This window comes from Sus scrofa, chromosome 3, assembly GCF_054392235.1.
Source record: "Sus scrofa isolate SSC_HxYL_T2T_F1_AM1 chromosome 3, Sscrofa_HxYL_maternal_Yorkshire_Landrace_v2.0, whole genome shotgun sequence".
Classification (NCBI taxonomy): domain Eukaryota; kingdom Metazoa; phylum Chordata; class Mammalia; order Artiodactyla; family Suidae; genus Sus; species Sus scrofa.
This window is the reverse complement of record NC_139385.1, coordinates 72,242,825-72,264,102: the sequence shown is the minus strand read 5'-3', so window position 1 is coordinate 72,264,102 and position 21,278 is coordinate 72,242,825. Positions and strand designations below refer to the sequence as shown.

Here is a 21,278-nt window from a genome sequence, read left to right as displayed (position 1 = left end):
TTTTATATATATTCTTTCAGATTCTTTTCCATTATAGGTTATTATAAGATATTGAATATGATTCCCTGTGCTATACAGTAATCCTTTTTGCTTATCTATTCTATGCATAGTAGTTTGTATCTGTTAATATCATACTCTTAATTTATCCCTCCCCTTCCCTTACCCCTTCGGTAACCATAAGTTTGTTTTCTATGTCTGTGGGTCTGTTTCTGTTTTGTATATTGATTCATTTATATTATTTTTTAGATGCCACATATAAGTTATATATTTGTCTTTCTCTGTCTGACACTACATTCAGTATAGTTTTTTCCTGGTCCATCCATGTTGCTGAAAATGACAATATTTCGTTCTTTTTTATGACTGAGTAAATTCCCTTGTGCATATGTGTGATATATAAACACATATATATATACATATATAAACATGTACATATATATATGTTTATATATATGTATATATATATGTGATGGGCATTTGTGGTGTTTGCATATCTTGGCTATTGTAATTAGTGCTGGTTTGAATATTGGGGTACATGTATCTTTTTTGAATTAGAGTTTTTGTCTTTTCTGGATATATGCCTAAGAATGGCATTACTGGATTATATGTTAGCTCTATTTTTAGTTTTTTAAGAAAGCTCTATAGCATTTTCCATAGTGGCTGCACCAATTTACATCCCTACTGATAGTGTATGAGGGTTCCCTTTTCTCTACATTCTATCTAGCATTTATTATTTGTAGATTTTCTGATGATGGTATTCTGACTGGTGTGTGGTAATACCTCAGTGTGGTTTTGATTTACATTTCTTCAATAGTGATGTTGAGCATCTTTTCATATGCCTGTTGACCACCTGTATGTCTTCATTGGATAAATGTATATTTAGGTCTTATGCTTGTTTTTTGATTTGGTTGTTTTTCAATATTGATTTGTATGAGCTGTTTATATTTTGTTGGTTTTTTCATTTTTAGTTTTATTGCAGATAGTTGATTTAAGATGTGATAATTTTTGTTGTACAACAGAGTGATTCAGTTACACATGTACACATCTATTCTTGAATATTAACCCCTTGCTGGTTGCATCATTTGCAATATTTTTTTTTCCTATTCTGTAGGTTGCTTTTTCATTTTTTTGATGCTTTCCTTTGCTATGCAAAAGCTTTTAAGTTTGATTAGGTCCCATTTGTTTATTTTTGCTTTTATTTCTTTTGCCTGTGAGACTGTGAAAATATTGCTACCATTTTTTGTCAGAAAATGTTTTGCCTATGTTCTCTTCTAGGAGTTTTATGATGTCAAGTCTTTATTTAGGCCTTTAAACTATTTCAAGTTTATTTTTGTGTATGGTATGCAGGAGTGTTCTAATTTCACTGATTTACATGTATCTGTCCAGCTTTCCCAACACTGCTTGTTGAAGAGACTGTCTTTTCTCTATTGTATATTTCTGCCTCCTTTGTCATAAGTTGCCCATAGGTACATAGGTTTATTTCTGGGCTCTCTATCTTGTTCCACTGATTTATATGTCTGGGGGCCAATGTCATGTTATTTTATTTACTATAGTTTTGTAGTATTGTCTGAAGTCTGGAAAGGTTATGCCCTCAGCCTTATTCTTTTTCTCTCATGATTGCCTTAGCAATTTTGAGTCTTTTGTGGTTCCATATACATTTGAGGATTATTTGTTATAGTTGTGTGAAAAATGGGACGAGTATTTTGATAGGGATTGCATTAAATCTATAAATTGCTTTGGGTAGTATGGCCATTTTAATAATATTAACTCTTCCAATCCAAGAGCATGGGATATCTTTTCATTTCCTTGAATCATATTCAGTTTTCTTTTTCAATGTTTTAGAGTTTTCGGCATGTAGGTCTTTCACCTCCTTGGTTAAGTTTATTCCTAGGTATTTTATTTTATTTTTTGACATAACTTTCTTTTCTTTTCCTTTTTACCTTTTTTGTTTGTTTGTTTGTTTTTGTTTTTGTTTTTAGGACCACACCTGCGGCACATGGAGGTTCCCCAACCTAGGAGTTGAATTGGAACTGTAGCTTCTGGCCTATGCCACAGCCACAGCAATGCCAGTTAAACCCCTAGCTTGGGAACTTCCATAAGCCACATCTGTGACTACACCACAGCTCATGGCAATGACAGATCCTTAACCCACTGAGTGAGGCCAGGGATCACAACCTGTGTCCTCATGGATGCTAGTCAGATTCGTTTCTGCTGAGCCACAACAGGAACTCCTATTTTTTAACATGATTTTAAATAGGATTGTTTTCTTACTTTCTCTTTCTTGTGTTTCATTGCTAGTGTAAAGAAATGCAACAGATTTCTGATTATTAATCTTGTATCCTGCTATCTTGCTGAATTTATTAGTTCTAGTAGTTTTGAATGGAGTCTTTAGGGTTCTCTATAGCGTTTCATGTCATCTGCAAATAATGACATTGTTACTTCTTCCCTTCCAATTTGGATAGCTTTTATTTCTTTTTCTTGTCTGATTGCTGTGGCAAAGTTTTCCAATACTACATTGAATAGAAGTGATGAGAGTGGGCCTCCTTGTCTAGTTCCTGAATTTAGCAGAAAGGCTTTCAGCTTTTCGCCATTGAGTATTAAGTTGGCAGTGCATTTGTTGTAAATGGCTTCCCTGTAACAGACTCTGTTTTTCTCTTGTTGGCTTAGAATCCCCTTGTCAACTTTTGCCATTTTAATGCTGTATCTTGGTGTGGGTCTGTTTGGTTCATCTCTTTTAGGACTCTCTTTGCTTCCTGTACCTGGATATTTGTTTGCTTCTTTAGATTTGGGAAGTGTTCCGCCATAAATTCTTCAAATACAGTTTGGATCTCCTTTTCTGTCTTCTCCTCTGGAATCCCAATTATTTGTAGGTTGGCATGCTTTATATTATCCCATAGATCTCATATGCTGCTTTCATTTTTTTTCATTTGTCTTTCTGTCTGCTGTTCTGATTGGGTGATTTCCATTATTGTACCTTTCAGTTCATTTATTCATTCTTCTTTGTTATTTAGTCTACTATTCATTGATTCTAGATTGGTTTTTATCTCCCCAATTGAGTTGTCTAATTTTGATTGGTTCCTTTTATAGTTTCTAGTTCCTTGTTACAGTGATTTGTATTTCTGTCAATCATCTGTCTTAATTCCTTTAACATTTTTATTACCTCCTTTTTAATCTCAGAATCTCAGATAGACTGGTAAGGTCTGTTTCATTATTTGTTCTTTCAGAGAATTTCTCTTGTTCTTTTTGGGAATTTTACTTCTTCATTTTACTTAAACTTTCTCTGTCTCTCTGAATTTAGGAAAAATAATTATCTACAGTGGTCTTGGAGGGATGTTTTTATGTGAGAATGTCCCTGTGTAGACTGTGTGAGTCCAGTGTTTTTGGTGCAAGGGCTATCTTTGGTATGGATGCCTGCCAATTCTTTTCTCAGAGAGTGCTGGCCATGATCTCATTGATAGTAGGTCTAATTGATGTTGAGGTCTCCAGAGCCTGTGCTGGATATGAGGCAGGGCCCCTTCTTTTTTGTTTTTTTGCCTTTTTTGGCTATTTCTTGGGCCGCTCCCACAGCATATGGAGGTTCCCAGGCTAGGGGTTGAATCGGAGCTGCAGCCACCGGCCTACGCCAGAGCCACAGCAATGCTGGATCCGAGCCACCTCTGCAACCTACCCCACAGCTCATGGCAACGCCAGATTGTCAACCCACTGAGCAAGGGCAGGGACCAAACCCGCAACCTCATGGTTCCTAGTTGGATTCGTTAACCACTGCGCCACGATGGGAACTCTGTGGTCCCTTCTTTGCTCCACGACTGTCACAGATCTTTTGGGGTGGAGTCTGCTCCCCAGTTGTTGTAATAGAAGCCCTGAGGGTTGGCTTTGATCAGAATCCATTGCCTATGAGTGTGTGCCCTGCCCTAAGTGAGCAAGTGAGGCTCATGTGGTCACAGCAAACCCATGCAGTGCCCGTGTAGGTGTTCATGGTTCCACCCAGAAGCAGCTCAAGGTTGCATCAATTTCTCTGTTGTGTTTGTCCTAAACCTACTGTTAAGCTGTGGTGTGAAATGGGCTGGAGCTGAGAGCCAGAGCAGAGTGGCTGCAGAAACCAAGGTGGTTGTGGTTGTGCTGCCAGCTCGGACCTGGGCTGCCTCTGTGGCAGATCTCTCCTGGGAAATGTCAGTCTTAGGTCCAGCTCTGAGCCGTGGTGTAGAGTAAGTGGAGCTGGAGCACTCCTGCTGGAAACAAACCATTATGTGCTCTTGCCCAGGGTCTGTCTGCCTGACTCAGCACCCAGTCACTGACCTTTCTTTGGCAGCACTTGGTGCCTACACTAACAAAGTCTGCATCAGCCAGACCTGTCTCCACTGTGTGTGTGCACTGACAGTGGGCCTCAAGTTTCTGACCACACCCCAGGCCCTCTAGGCTCTCTCTGTGCAGGTAGGTGGAGTCCTCTCCCAGAGCCTGTCTGTCTGAATTCAGCATTTGGCCGAAGTGCATACTTGTGGCCCTGTCTGGTGCTCACTTTGGATTGGGAAGTGCTGCCGGGCCACCAGTGCTGGTCCCTCTCCAGCACACCTGCACTCCTTGCAAGTGGGATTTAGGGTTCCTCTGCCCCTCTGTTCCAGTGGACCTTCCATCAGTCAAGGCAGCTCCCCAGGGTGAGGGTCTGCCCTGTGGACCTTCTTTCCTTACAGAACCCTCCCATCCCACAGGTGCCCATCCTGTCCTGATGCCTTTTTTAATTTTTTTCATCCTACCCAGTTACATGTAGATCTTTCTTACAGCTTTAGTTGCATAGCTCTTCTGTTATTTTCCAGTTGGTTTTCTGTGGGAATTATTCCGTATATAGATGTATTTTTGATGTGTTTTTTAGAGGAGGTGAGCTCCATGTCCTCTTACTCTGCCATCTTAATCCCCCTCCAACAATTTTGTTTTTAAGAGCCAAAAAGTGGAAACAACCACAGTGTCCATCAAGAGGTGAAAGATTAGATTGTGGTGTATCTAAACCATAGGATACTACTCAGCCTTAAAGATAGATGACTTATGGATATATGAAACAATATAAAGGAATCTGAGAATAATTATTCTGAAAGATGGCAGGCAAAAAATATATACTGTTTTATTACATTTATATAAAAACTTGAAAATGCAAAGTAATGTATAGTGATAGGAAGCATATCAGTATTTGCCTTGGTAGGAGTATTTGAAAGGAAACAGAGAGGGCTTATAGTTGAGTTATGTTCATTATCTTGATTGTTTCACATATGTCCACACATCAAATCATAACTTTAAATACCTACAGCTGTGTCTATTTTATCTTAGGAAAGCTGTTAAAAATAAACTCTTGAAAATATTTACATTTCCCTGATTGTCTTATAATAATTTCGTTTGCTGATTCCTTGTTAAAATTAGATCAAAGTACGATCCATGCACTTACTGGTTGATATTTCTCTGAAGTATCTTTCTGTCTATAGGTTCTCCATCAACTCTTTTGTTTTCTCTTGGGAAAAAAATTTTGATTGATGACATTTGGTTATTTTTCTGTAGAGTTCCACAGTGGGATTTTATTGATTGTATCCTCACCATGGTATCTAACCCATTTCTCTGCTTTCTGCACTTCCCGTATGTTGGTAGTTAGGTCTAGAATCTTGGGTCGATTGTCTGATGGGACGACTGTTTCCATAGCAGGTGTAATGTTCTTTTGTTAAGTTGGCACATAGTATCTGGTTTTCTCTCTTTTATTTTCTTCTAGTTTTATTGACATACAGCACTGTATAAGTTTAACATGTACAGCATAAAGATTTGACTTATACACAGCATGAAGTAATCACAGTAAATTTAGTGAACAACCGTGGTTTCATATAGCTATATATTTAAAGAAATAGAAAAAAGCTTCCTTGTAACAAAAACTCTTAGGAGTTACTCTTTTAGCAATTTTCATATGTGACATATAGCAATGTTAAGTATGTTTATCCTTTTGTACATATCTCTAGTATTTATGTTGTAACTGGAAGTTTGTCTTTTTTATATGTTTTCAAGGTTCCACTGACTTATAATTACAAAATATTGGCTGTATTCCCCATTTTGTAGGATACATCCTTGTAGCCTATCTCATACCCAACAGTTTATACCGCCCCCTCGCTCACCACTATATTGCCCCTCCTCCTACCGGTAACCACTACTTTTGTTCCCAATATCTGTGAGTCTGCTTCTTTTTTGTTATATTCAATAGTTCGTTGTATTTTTTAGATTGCACATATAAGTGATATTATACAATATTTATCTTTGTCTGACTTATTTTACACAGCATAATACCCTCCAAGTCCATACATGTTGCTGCAAATCACAAAATTTGATTCTTTTTATGGCTGAGTAATATTCCATTGTATATATACCACATCTTCTTGATACGTTCATCTATTGATGGGCTTTTAGGTTGTTTCCGTATCGTAGCTATTGTAAATAATGCTGCCGTGAACATAGGGTGCATGTATCTTTTTTAATTACTGTTTCCTTTTTCTGCAGATAAATACCCTGGGGTTGAATTACTGGAGCATATGGTAGTTCTTTTTTTAATTTTTTGAGGCATGTCCATACTTTTTTCTGTAGTGGCTGTACCAATTTACATTCCCACCAATAGTGTTCCCTTTTCTCTGCATCTTCAGAGAAACTTGTTCTTTGTTGTCTCTTTGATGATAACCCTTCTGACAGGTGTCAGGTGATATCTCTCAGTGGTTTTGATTTGCATTTTCCTTATGGTTAGTGGTATGAGCACCTTTTCATGGGCCTACTGGTCACCGGCATGCCTTCTTTGGGAAAATGTCTGTTCAGATCCTCTGCCCATTTTTGAATCATGTTTTGTGTGTTTTTGTTGCTCTTTAGTCTGTTATGGCTGTAGGAAGTGATTAATGACGTCTGGGTAGAGTGGGAGGATTGTATGATCCTTCCCACAGTCACTGTTGTAGTGACCAGTGGGGTTTCTGTTGGGCAATTAGTGAGTATGTTATTTCGTACCTCTGAGCATGTCCTATCATAACTTCACCGTTAGAAGTATTCATTGGTCCTTGAAGGACAGAATTAATGGAAACCATGTAGAAAAGTCATAGTCAAGCAGTAGGCCACACACAGACAATAGTGGTAGCTGCTATAACGATTGTGGTTCAGAGAGAAAATTAGTCCAGGAACGCAGTCAGTTTCTGACAGGGATAAAATCAAAGGGAGTGAAGAGCAAGACAGGGTCACATTAACATTAATATGATGAACATGTCTCTTTGTTCCCCAAAGCCAGTGCTGAAAGTCTACCAAGATCATAAGAAGCCCGAATACATATATGACCAGAACCGATACCAGTTAATTGCTTCTGGAATCCTGAAACCTCCCGGAAGCACTGAAGAAAGAAGTTCTGCCAAATCTCTTGTTCAGTTTCTTGAGCATGAAGACTCTGTGAAAAAGAAAAAACAGGTATGGTATTAACATACTTAATCAATCCATTTAATTCTAGTTTCATGTAGAATTGCTAACATGCCTTTCACTCATAATAGTGGCAAAATATTTTTCTCTCAGGTTATATAATTAATTTGGGGAATATAATATTTCCCAGTTTTTCCTATTTAAGGAAAATTTGGGCAGTAAGATATCATAAAGGAAAATTTGCAGCATCTGTTCAATGTCTTCTGATCTTTTCTGGGAGACATGTTAAAAGAAGACATCGTAGTGTTTTGGGTGTTATTATAACTTTCATGACATTTTTACCATTATTCCCCCAAATCTTTGAAGCCCTTGGTTAAGGGCAATAAAATAGAAAGTAAGCCAGTTAGACAACATTTGTGAATGATGAAAGTTGTGGTGTGGAGAAGTTGCCTTGCAAGGAATAGGTGAGTTACAAGTCTGGAAAGAAATCACTGGAGCCTGGCTTTACATGAATAATTAATTACCCTGTAGATAATTAAACAAAGGAACAAAAGTGGGAGAAAATGTGGAGGATACCCTCACAATAAAAATGCCAATAAATCTGAGATTCTTCTGAAAAAAAAAAATTTTTTTTTTTTGGCCACACCTGTGGCATATGGAGGCTCCCAAGCCAGGGGTTGAATTGGAGCTGCAACCGCCAGCCTACACCATAGACACAGCAATGTTGGATCCTAGCCATGTCTGCGACCTACACCTCAGCTCACGGCAACGCTGGATCCTTAATCCACTGAGCAAGGCCAGGGATTGAACCCACATCCTCACAAACACTATATTGGGTTCTTAACCTGCCACAATGGGAGCCCCTCTCTAAGACTGTAATTGATAGGATCTTTTGAGGCTTGTTAAACATTTCAGTGCTAGCTGTCTGTCTTTCAGGCTTTGGGCTAGAGTGCTAGAAATGAAGAGCTGGGGACGAGCTCTGTCCTCAAGGATTTCAGAACCTGGGGACGGGCAGAGGGGACAAGTGGACATGTAAGTGCAGCAGGTGTGATCAGAGCTCTCACTGGTCATTTAAAGTACAAAGTGATGGAGAACTGAACAGAAGGGGTGCTAATACCTGGTGGCTGGGGGACTGTCAGTGGGAGAAAAGGCCACCCTGGGGAATTGCACTAAGCTTGAGGAACGAGAGGAAAGTCAGTAAGGCTGAGGAGGTGGGAGAGCCGTGGACCTGAGAGGCAGCTGGAAGGTGGCTCACCCTGGGCTTGGGTGAGATCATCCTGAGAGAATAGCGTATGATAATTTGTGTGAAATTGTATTGTTTCAGTTCATTTGGTTTCTGTAAAGTAGGAAGAGAGAATGAGATATTTTAAGTGTGCTCAAGAATGATCTGATTATCCCTTAATTAACCTTTTGGGTATAAAGTGGTAGTTTTAAGAGCTTGAACTTTTTTTTTTTGGCTTTTTAGGGCTGCACCCACGGCATATGGAGGCCTACGCCAGAGCCACAGCAATGCCAGATCCGAGCCATGTCTGCGACGTACAGCACAGCTCACAGCAACGTCAGATCCTTAACCCACTAAGGGAGCCCAGGGATCATATTCTCAACCCCATAGTTCCTAGTAAGATTTGTTTCCACTGTGCCATGATGGGAGCTCCAAGAGCTTGAATTTAAAAAGAGAGATTGGGAGTTCCCATTGTGGCTCAGTGGGTTAAGAACCTGATATGGTGTCCATGAGGATGTGGGTTCGCTCCTTGGCCTCGCTCAGAGGGTTAAGGATCTGGCATTGCCGTGAACTGTGGTATAGGTTGCAGATGCAGCTTGGATCCCATGTTGCTGTGGCTGTGGTGTAGCCCAGCAGCTGCAGCTCTGATTCAACCCCTAGCCTGGGAATTTCCATATGCCGCAAGTACGGCCTTAACAGAAAAAATAAAAAATAAATAAAAAGATTGTGTGCATAACTGGAATGAAAGAAGAGGCTGAAAAGGAATAAGTTATGTGTTATGCTTGTAAGTTAACATAACTTACAGTTATGTTACCTGTAAGTGAAGAATTCAGTACAGAGTTAGGGACGGAATTGACAGGTGGAAGAAAGGGAATATCCATTTAAAAAGAGAAGAGTATTTATTCTGAAAAGAGGATCATTTCTCCAGGTATTGATTTCTAGGTATATAGGATGGAAATGCAGATTTCCTAGCAGATAAAGGAAGGGAGGGAGGGGAGACGGAAAGCTGGAGGCTTTACTTCTGGTGATTAAGGAAGACTGACTTACCAATTGCCTGGGCATCCATCATGAAAAAGTATTATAGGTGTTCTACATTTTATGAATAAACGCTTCCTTTATCTCCCTCCTCCCCCACCCCCCCAAAATCCAAACTGTGTGACTGTTTAAATTGAATCGCATCTTCCCACTGAATGCCATAATTAGAAATAAGATGAAAATGTGTAGGCCCATTTCCTTTGAAATGCAGTATAACTTTTTAAAGGATATCCTAAAATAAATGCATTTCCTGTTAAAATATCAATACTCCAGTCGCATAAAAAAAGGGGACTACAGGCCTTGTTGAAACACTGAGACAAAGCAACGTGTATCTTCTCTGGTTCTGGCATCTGGTTTGACTTCTTCTTTTACATAAGAAAACAGTGCTGCTGCTGTTATCCCTGGCCAGTAAATGAAAGAAGCACATTTTATTTTTTGAGTTCAAAGGGATGTTTCCTTTAGCTCTGAACTCTCCAGGATTCTCTTCTGAAACTCCTGTTCAGCAGGGTATTTAGTCCGAAACAGAAGAATGATCCCTGTACACACAAACCTTCTGGGGAGGCTGTTCACAGAGCTTATGGAAGAAGTGGCAGCCTCTGTTAACTATGCTAATAGGCAATGAAGGTATCATTTGTGTATGTACCTCAATGACTCATCGAGCAGGTCTGCATGGCCCTTCTTTGATCTTAAAGCCAGTTACCTCTATCCTGTCAGACTGAGAGGATAGTGGTCGGAGTTGAAATCACATTTCCTCAAACGCAGTTCTCAACCTCCTCTGCAGGAGGAGGATGTCTTTGAAGCTTCCTCAGATTTGGTGTGAGGGGAGCAAAGGAGTGTGCATGGCACTGCGAGCAGGCAGTGGGGCCCAGGGACTAGAGCAGCGCTCAAGGGTGGGTATATAGCAGAGACAGCCTTGGAGCTCCAGGTGTGGTCCTTGGGGCCAGCAGCATCCACATCTCCTGGAGACAGGTGAGAAATGCAGCATCTTGGGCTCCATCCCAGACCAGTGGCAGAATCTGCATTTTAACAGGACGCCCAGGTAATTCATATGTACACTTCAGTGTGAGAAACACTGACTCCACAACAGGCAGTTACAAGTTAGTATACAATAGCAATAAAAAATGGTTCTTCATGGCTGTTACATTACTCGTGCCCAATACTCCATGTGACAGTTCTCTAAAAAACAGTTTACCCAGGACCTGGTAGTATGTTGATGTAATGAACGCTGAGTTAAGGGAAGAGCAGGCAATGGGAGTCATCCCTGTTGGTATTTGTGGGAAGAGGATGGAGAAACTTGTCTGTTCAAAAATGCCTGCCTTGGAGTTCCTGTCGTGGCTCAGTGGCTAACGAATCCGACTAGGAACCATGAGGTTGTGGGTTACATCCCTGGCCTTGCTCAGTGGGTTAAGGATCCGGCGTTACCACGAGCTGTGGTGTAGGTTGCATCCGTGGCTCGGATCCCACATTGCTGTGACTCTGGCGTAGGCCGATGGCTATAGCTCCGATTGGACCCCTAGCCTGGGAACCTCCATATGCCACAGGAACGGCCCAAGAAATGGCAAAAAGACCAAAAAAAAAAAAAAAAAAAAAAAAGCCTGCCTTTGAGGCCTACACATCTCAGTGTAGTACTTAATTCTGGAGGTTAATATTTTGTCACTGATAAATAGCTTTGTTCCCCCCCACCCCACCAAACTCACTTTTTCAACAATTGGGTTTGTTCAGCTCCAATGGCCTTCTGCCGAGGCCTTTACTCCCACTCCTCCTAAACAGCTGCGGACCAGCATCGGAAGAAGAGGCCTCTATGAGACGAGTTCCTCGACTTACCCTAAGTACTATTTCCATGACCGGGAAGAAGTCGTCAAAGCCAACATTCAAAATCCCTTGCAAATCATTAAAATAGTACGTGAAAATGAACACATTGGATTTCTTTATATGATCCCTGCGGTGCCAAGATCTTCCATTGAATATGACACGTATAACCTGAAGTGAGTTCTGTTTTATGAAGTCATTTATTTAGCAATAAAAGTTACAAATAAGGTTGCTGATGTTACCCATCATTGATTGGGAATTAATGATATATGTAACAAAATATAACTTTGGTTATCATCCAATGGCAAATGCACTGTTCTTTTTACTAACATATGGTTGATCTACAATGTTGTGTTAATGATAAATGCATCTTTTTTTTTTTTTCTTTTTGCCTTTTTAGGGCCACACCTGCAGCATATGGAGGTTCCCAGGCTAGGTCAAATTGGAGCTGTAGCTGCCAGCCTACACCACAGCCACAGCAACGCAGGATCTGAGCCACCTCTGCAACCTACACCACAGCTCATGCTGGGGATCCTTAACCCATTGAGCGAGGCCAGGGATTGGACTTACATCCTCATGGATCATAGTCGGGTTTGATAACTGCTGAGCCATGACAGGAACTGCTGATAAATGAATCTTAATCACAACAGTTTTATTTATTTTCCCCATTTATCTGTATAAACATTTTATGGAGTAGTATACTGTTGTGTTTCTTATATGTTTATACTATATAAAGCCTTTTTATATTTTTTTGTTTTTTGGCTTTTTTTGCTTTGTAGGGCCCCACCTGCAGCACATGGAAGTTCCCAGGCTAGGGGTTGAATCAGAGCTATAGTTGCCAACCTATGCTACAGCCACAGCAACGTGGGATCTGAGCCACATCTGTGACCTACACCACAGCCCACAGCAGTGCCGGATCCTTAACCCACTGAATAAAGACAGGCATCGAACCTGTACTGTCATGGATACTAGTCAGGTTCATAACTCACTGAGCCACAGCGGGAACTCCATAATGCCGTTTATTTTTGATCAGGATTAGAAACATATTTTTGATATTTTGTGATTACTGAGAAAAGATGGCATTGTATAAAGAGTAGATGATGGCATAATTTTTTTTTCCACATGTCATTCCAGCTTTCCTTAAGAAGAGTAGTAATAAGAAGCTTTTAAAAAATAAAATGAGCTTGATAACTTAGGCTATTTATGTAGATTTATATAGATTAATAATACACATGCACATATTCTATTGTTCCTAAACACACATCTATTGTTGAAATAATTTGGAGAGTCACCCAAATATGAGTCTGCAAATTGCTTTAAAGTTCAGCATGACAGGTAGTAGGACTTAAAGATGATGCCGTCCTTCCTTTTTGATTGTTTAGTTGGGCTGACTACAGTTGTTGAGATGGTCTTTCCTTGAAGTTAGTTGTAGTTGAGCTTTGCAACCAGATTTCTTTGAGCTGCCTTCCCCATTCTCTGCTGCATAGGAAGACAAACATTCCTTCTAGGAATTGTCTTCTCCCTTACTCAGCACTGTAGCTTTCACTGAGTCAGATAACTCTGAAAATAGCTCCCTTGCTGGGAAGAAGTAGGATAGAAGAAAAGCATTTTAATCAAGATCTTCAATAATAGATTTATTATTAATTGGAAGGAGCTTATTGGGAGTGAGAGAGAATTTGTAGAAGGGATGCTTATGAAAATCCAGTCATTCAGTAATGTGCATCGAACATCCACACTGTAGCATGAACAGTTCCAGGTGCTCGAGCTATATTTGTGAACCATCTAGATCAAAATTGCTGCCCTTGTGGAGCTTACATTTTGGCAGAGGAAGACAATAATAAATACGATACAGGAGTAAATTATGTAGAATGTTAGAATTTGCAAAGTATTATTTAAAAAATAGAGTAGAGCAAAGGGGGTTGAGAATTCTTGGAAAGAGGTTGTGAATGAAATGGGATGGTCAGGGTAAGACTCATTGAGAAGCTGGTGTTTGGACAAAGGTTTGAAGGAGTGAATAATGTGCTGACGGATGACAGCTTTCCTGTCAGAGGCAGAGAAGAGCCTTCCAGACAGCAGGAAAGTGAATATAAATATCCCAAGGCAGGAGCACACCTGCCACACTCAAGAAGTGAACAGAAGGCTGGTGGGAGTACTGTGGAGTGAATGAGAGCTCGGGAACAGAACATAGAGGATGAGGAGTTTGGAGTTGGTAGGTGCAAACCACTACATTAGAATGGATGAGCAGTGAGGGCCTGCTGTATAGCACAAGGCACTATATCCAATCTCTTGGGACAGACCATGATGGAAGATAGCATAAGAAGGGGATATATATATATATATATATATAAATGTATATATATATTTTATATATATATATAAATGACTGGATCAGTATGCTATACAGTAGAAATTGACATAGCACAATAAATCAACTATACTCTAATTAAAGTAAAATTTAAAAAAGTGGAGTTCCCATCGTAGCGCAGTGGTTAACGAATCCGACTAGGAACCATGAGGTTGCGGGTTCGGTCCCTGCCCTTGCTCAGTGGGTTAATGATCCGGCGTTGCCGTGAGCTGTGGTGTAGGTTGCAGACGCGGCACGGATCCTGCGTTGCTGTGGCTCAGGTGTAGGCCGGTGGCTACAGCTCCAATTAGACTCCTAGCCTGGGAACCTCCATATGCCATGGGAGCGGCCCAAGAAATAGCAAAAAGACCAAAATAAATAAATAAATAAATAAATAAAGTGATAAAATGTAGTGCCTTCTCATAAGTTTTAAGTATAGCAAAATTCATTAAATGTGCAGTTCTACAGTGTTTATCTTTACCATGATCCCTCTACATGGGAAAGTAGTTCTATTTATGGAATTTGTTCTTAAGAATCAATTTAGTGGTCTGCGTTAGGCATAATGGTTTTGCCAAGAGTAAGCTTCAAGGAAATGTCTAAACATGTTGGAATATCACACTGGTAAGCATACAGCTGTATACTGCAGATGATCTTGTCCAGCAAGAGGACACGATGGTGACTCTGGTCAGATCTTGGGCCAATTAGAGGAAAAGGTAGAGGATCTGGAACTAGAGAGATTCGGAAGGAGACAGAGAATAGTGCTGGTCAAGACAAAATAATTCTGTTTTGTTAGGATTTAGACTTTGAACAAGAGTGATTGTAATGGAGGATGGCTGTTGGTCAGAGTTGGGTTATATATACCCACTTGGTGAGAGGGCACCAAAGTGGATTTTACATGTCATAAAAGATGATGGTTTATTGGTATCTAAATGTTCCAGACAAAATGTCTATCTATCTAACTGTCCATCTCATTTAATCCTCACAATAATACTCTAAGATACATCCATTTGCTACTCTGCTTTACAGATAAGACACAGAATGGTTAAATAACTTGTTCCAGGTGTTACAGGAAGTAAATGACAGTCTGGCTTCTGAACCTCTGCTCTTAATATCTATACTCCACTGCCTGTCAAGCTGAAACTTGGCAGGGTCTGTGAGACCTCCATAAGACTGAGGATTTGCTTCTACCAAAAGTGGTAGAAGCCATGGAAACATTTTCTAGAATTTCCAAATCTAGCATAAATAATTTGTCTTTCAGATAAGCCTACTGAACTTTTCTGGAACAAATGCAAAAAATGCAGAATAATGCTTTCTTCTCAATAGAGAATTGACAAGTAAGGGTAGAACTGAGATCAACGTTGTGCTCTCATAGCAAAAAAAAAAAAAAAAAAAAAGCCCCCGAACAAAGGTATCATACTGTTACTGAGACACCTATAGAAAGATATGCTCAGAGAGAAAATGGAGTAAGTTATAAGATAAACAGAGTGGTAAAAGAAAAAGATTAAAAATTAGACAGTAGAAGTATCTCAAACTTGAATTTGTGAACCACAGTAATTTTCCTGTCCTTTTGCTTAAATATCTCATTATATGAAAATGTTATCAAAAAAATCAGTAGTACCAAGCAAGCTGTATCAACACCTTACCAAAAGATATCCACCCTCTGTAAAGGGTCTGAATTTGTAAAGACATGTGCAAGAACAAAATATGAAACCAAATTCCTTTTTTAGATTGGTGTCTGACCAAGAAGCTCAAGAAGCTAGGATTGCAAGAATATATAATATCTAATATCAGAATGACTCACTCTTACAGAATTGCAGTTTCACCAGCCTGTGTGGAAATTACTTATTCGATTTGGAACCAGAAAAACAAAGGAAACCAATCACTTACACCACTAGATTGACGTGTTAGATAACAGATGACCACAGTCCAGGACATTATTAAAGTTTTGCATATTGTAAATTGATGAATGTCCAGATATTAATAACTACAAGGTAACAGCACTAGAATCTCCTAAGTGAAATGTTTAGAAGAACTTTGTTCTGAGCGGGGAGAAAAGCTACTAGGGATGAAATATCCGAGGCAAAGGAGACATTGTGAAAATACTTCCTAAAAATGCCTATTCCATATAGAATTTATTCTGATAATCCTGAGATTCAAGTACACAATACATTATTTTATTCACAAAGGAATTCCCATATGTAAATGTTTCTCACAGTCATGAATTCCAAATTAAATAATGTTGTCAAAACTGTAACTGTAATAAAATTCAAGCCACCACCTGACCTTCAGTTATTATGGTTTCTACAAAGGAATGTGAGCAGAATGCCACTTTTTGCTGTTTCAGAGTTAAGAACATAGGTGGTCCAAAGGAAAAATTTTATCAGGAATTGGAAAATATCTTGCAAATGGTTCAACTTTGTCGATTTAGTGAAAGATAGTTTCTGGTTTCGCAACTGGGGTACCTGACTGACATTTGAGCATTGGAATAAACTTAACAAAAATTACAAGTGCTGCCTGGAAATATATTAACACATACTGACAGATTAGGAATTCAAAGCAAAACATTAACTTTGGAAAAGCGATACTTCAAATGGTTGCAAACTATTACATTTAGAATGAATAAGCAGTGAGGTCCGACTGTACAGCCACAGGTCCTACTGTATATCTAATCTCTTGAGATAGAACATGACAAAAGATAGTAAGAGAAAAATATATGACTGGGTCACTATGCTGTATAGCGGAAATGGACACAACACTGTAAATCAACTATACCTTAATAAAAATTAAAATCACCCTAAAAAGTGATTTTTAGTCATTGTTAAGAATTTAAGCTTAAGAAAAAATTGCTAAGTCAAACAGTAACATCTGTGTTTAGAGAAAACATCGTTATTTCTGAAATACTCAATATGGAAATGTTTGATTGGGTTTTAAATCAGTTTGTATTAGAAATTTCAACACTGCATTTATCAAAGAAGAAAAGGAAAAGCTGTTAGAATTAAAGAAATGTGGTACCTCTGGTGCATAATTTCAAAAGAATAAGTTGTCCGAATTCTGTTGTGGAAAAGGGGTTTCCATTCATCAGAAACAGAGCAATTTATCATTACCTGCATTTTCTGTCTCCTGCTTCTGTAAACAGTACTCTGTAGCAGTGGTGATTATTAAGAATTTGAACAGACCATTCATCATATCTTTATTAGAAATGTAGTAGCCACTTCAAAAAAATTATAGCTGTGGTAGTGAGCTAGAATTTATTTGGAAGTTTTATAAAATTCAGTATTGAATGTTTCTCTGAAAACCTTATGTTTTATTTCTCTTATTATAATATGAAGACATTGTAATCAATGTCTTCACCAATGTACCTTATAGAATCCTTGTATGGGTGTGTTAGAATGTGCAGTTTGGGAAGCATTGCTCTAGAGGATGATAGAAGAGTTTTCTCTGCATGAGAATCTGGCCTTTGGTTAACTCTGAAGTTCTGTTCCCTTGGTAACCCAATAAGAGTTGAGTGTCTGTTGTTTCTAGGCAACACTGCTCATGATAAAAAATGAGCCCTGATTGGCAAATTATATCTGCATCCAGAGGAACTGAACATGAATTATAAATACCTGGTGGTGAGCCATGGCTTTGGACCTTCCTATAACATAGCAAAAAAATTTTTTTTCTGGGCTTGTCTTAGAGTTATTGCAAGAGAGATTGGCTCCTCTTAAGCCAGGGTAGTTTCCACACCCACCCAATTTGGATTTCATGTCCTCTCCCCAGTTATCTGGGGAGAGGACAGCTCGTGGATGGCTCCTGGATTACTACAAGGAGTCCCACGTTAGAGAAAAATCTGATGCTGCCTGCAAGGCAGGAAGTTGTTCCTGTTCTCCCTTCTAGGTAGAGGGCTACCAGATATGGTCTTTGGAAGTCTTATGAGTCTGAGCATTTAGTTGAATCACAGGAGACCCCCTGGTGGGACAGTTTTTAAGTATTTCTTTTTCATGCTCATGTAAAAGGAGACACTGTGTGGTATCGGGCAGATCCCTACTGTAGTACCTGAGGGATTTTTCCCACATCTATGGAACCTCTCATCTCTCTATTATTTTATTTTATTAAAATTTAATTGGAGTATAGTTGATTTACAATGTTGTATTAGATTCAGGTGTACAGCAAAGTTAATCAGTCAGCAAAATATAATTGTATATATATATGTATTTTTTTCCCATAAAGGTTATTTCAGACTATTGAGTAGTTTCCCTGTGCTGGACTTTCTATTATTTTAATTGCGTATATCCATATTTTGCTATTTCTTGTTTTGGTCACAGAAATACAAATTAACTCACATTGCCAAGGAACCGTGCAGGGCTCATGTAAGGCCATATTGGGATGCCAGCTCTTTATAATGTAATGAGTGAGCACTGCAACACAACACTCCAAGCACCCACTCTTAGTATATGCCAGACATGGTTCCAAATTCTTTATATGTATTAATCTTCATAGCAACTCTACAAGGTGGGTAGTACTGATATGTCCATTTTACAAGTGAGGAAGCTAAGACAGCGTTGAGAAACTTGACCAAGTTCATTTAGCTAGAATTGTGGGGCTGGGATCCAAACCCAAGCTCTCATGCATTAGGCCCAATGTGCTCATCCTCATAATGGCAGATACTCCTGATATTTGTGTCACACATTCTATGCTAAGCATGCTGAGGGCTTTCCGTACATTAATCTTATTCCATCCTGTTTTCCCCATTAGAAAATATTCTTTTTTTTTTTTTTTCCTTTTATGGCCACACCTACAGCATATAGAAGTTCCTGGGCTGGGAGCTGAATCTGAGGTGCAGCTACTGGCTTACACCACAGCAACACCAGATCTGAGCCATGTCTGCATCCTATGCTGCAGCTTGAGGCAAATGCTGGATCCTTAACCCACTGAGCGAGCCAGAGATCAAACCCACATCCTTACGGACACGATGTCAGATTCTTAACTAACTGAACCACAACAGGCACTCTGAAAAGCATTCTTTATAGTTGAAAGCTGAGGGAACAAACATATTAAGGACTGTGCTTTTTGATGTTATTTTGTGATTTGTAGATGGGAAATTCAGAATAATGTCTGAGGCTCCGTCTTTCAATTCTATGATTTAATCTTCTGGGCAATTACAATTTTAAAGCCATTAGAAATCAGAATCCCTAAATCCTGAGCATCCTTAGGGCCTTTGAAAAGCCAAGAAAGAACAATATCTCTTCTACTTTTACATGTTTCCCAGCCTGTATTTCCAGGACGTAAGGCCTAAGTGATTTAATAGTGGGTGGTGAAAAAATTTGTTCTGTGACCATGTGAACTTGAGAAACATTGTTAAGTCCAAATTCTGGGAGTTTTTTTCCCATAGGAGACCTGTGGCAGTGTCAGTGCTACTGGTATCATATGGGAAGAAGCCAGGGATGCTGCTAAATAGCTGCCAGTGCCCAACAAAGAATTACCTAGCCCAAAATGTCAATAGTGCTGAGATTGAGAAACCTTGAGCATAATTAGTAAATATGCTAATTATGTATTTCTGTCCTATATGAACAATGAACCCTTTCTTATTTCTGTGAAGTGTAGTTACATGACTTCAGCTATTAGGACTGTATAAACATCTACACTGGGCTCAGACCATATTACTTTCTAAGTGATCAAGTTGGTTTCCAGGTAGTTTCTAAGCCTGTTATGTTAAAAATATTTTTTAGGCACCTTTTTAAATTTCATACTAAAGCTATTCTAAACTTCCAGCTAGATTACATGTGTAACAGCCTAGAACAAAAAACACAGATAAATGCCAACTTGAAACTTTCTCAAGTGAAAGCATTTTAGCTTTCCTGTGAGGTCAAATTATTTAAAAAAAATTTGTAATGAGGCATATAGGTCATGTAATAAGAAGCAGAAAATTTTGAAGCCACATTATCAGAAACCTCCTCAAGTTGCGTAGCACATGACCGTTTTCTTGGGCTAGTGCAATTTCAATCAAGTCAAATTTCAGTCTGCATATGAAAACTGTTCAGGACCTTAGTATTTTTACTTGGAATCATAAACACTTCATAGCTTCAAATTTTTCCTTACTCTTCTTTCAGTCTCTCTCTCTCCCCCCCGCCCCCACAGTTTTGGAGCTATGACAGTTTCGTCAGTTATTATTTCATTTTATACAAAAAACTTGAAGAACCTAGAACAGTGCTTCTCAGCTTTGGCTGCTAGTTAGAATCTCCCAGGCTCCAGCCCCAGCATTTTATTTAATTGGTTTTTGGTAGAGCTTGAACAACAGCATTTCTTTAAAACTCATCACATAATTCCAGTATTCAACCAGAGTTACACGCCATGGACCTAGAGAAACAGATCTCAAGGAAGCCCTGGAACAGTTGATAAAACATAGATTGTTAAACCCCCAGAATTTCTGACTCAGTAGGTCTGTGGGCTGGAAATTTGCGGTTTCCACATGATGTTGGTGCTGCTGTTCCAAGGACCATACTTTGAGAACCACTGACCCTAGAGTAAGCTCTTTAAAAAATATATGTATAGTTAATTTACAGTGTTGTGTCAATTTCTGCTGTACCACATAGTGACCCAGTCATACACATTTGTACATTCTTTACTCATATTATCTTCCATCACGGTCTATCCCAAGAGACTGGATGTAGTTCCCCGTGCTATACAGTAGGACCTCATTGCCTAGAGCACTCTCTTATTGAAGAAATTTAATTTGTTCAGTGGCTGTGCTCTAGAATTCCTAAGCTGATAAAGAAGATGACTTTATGACCCAATTAACTAAATATAGGTTCTTGGAAAGTTAACTGATCAGGCTGAAGAGAATGTCTTCAACAAAATTACATTTAACTATGTTTTACTGGAAAAAGAAATCTGTAGTGTTTTCTTGCTATTCAGTGTAGAATCATGGAGCCCCTTGTCAAATTATTTTGCAATAGAACCTGTCTGTGTCCATCTGAAATGAAACTTAGACCCCAAGGCTTCTATTAATGTCTACATGCATGTGTTGTGTAAAAGTTTCCTCTTAGTTATACTTTTGTCTAATTTTCTAGGCGAAAAGGAGTTCCTTTTTATTATTTTTTGGTTAATCAAACCAGAAGCAAAACAAGCCAGTACTCTTCTCCAGTTCAAGTTAGATCTTGACTCATATTGAATCTTGATATTGACCGTCATCCAACAGATCGAGGTTAACAGCAAAACTCAGGAACTAGTTAATTCCTTGCTTATTTACCTTTGTCTAATAAATATGTTCAAATCATAACAAAACCGTATAATAATGAAAATGTTGAGACAAACTTAAATTTGCAGAGGACACCATGAACTGAACTAATTTACCCCAGTACCTTAAAGCAAGGAAGGAATAAATCCAGACGGGAGAAGGGAACAGTGTGGATAAAGACATATGTATGCATTCTAGCAAAGTCCAAGATGGACAGGATCGAGAAACCAGCCCAACTAAGAAGAGCAATT

The 21,278-nt window shown here is 39.0% G+C and overlaps 1 protein-coding gene and 1 long non-coding RNA gene across 13 annotated transcripts in view; both read left to right on the top strand.

Annotated features, from left to right (window-relative positions):
* LOC146404708 (uncharacterized) overlaps positions 1–21,278 on the top strand; it is a 618,617-nt gene that overhangs the window by 199,154 nt on the left and 398,185 nt on the right. The gene's annotated exons all lie outside the window — the stretch shown is intronic.
* The window catches only part of DNAH6 (dynein axonemal heavy chain 6), a 255,439-nt gene that overhangs the window by 9,097 nt on the left and 225,064 nt on the right, over positions 1–21,278 (top strand). For 8 of the 11 annotated variants that reach the window (XR_014841541.1, XR_014841540.1, XR_014841539.1 and 5 more), the window contains exons 3-4: positions 7,276–7,452; positions 11,381–11,643. Coding sequence is in view for 6 of the 11 variants with exons in the window: in XM_085018771.1 (XP_084874897.1) it covers positions 7,276–7,452; positions 11,381–11,643 (440 nt within the window). In the remaining 5 variants the exon portion in view is untranslated. The remainder of the gene's footprint in view (positions 1–7,275; positions 7,453–11,380; positions 11,644–21,278) is intronic. The other 3 variants (XM_085018772.1, XM_021087306.2, XM_021087308.2) reach the window with 2 other exon arrangements.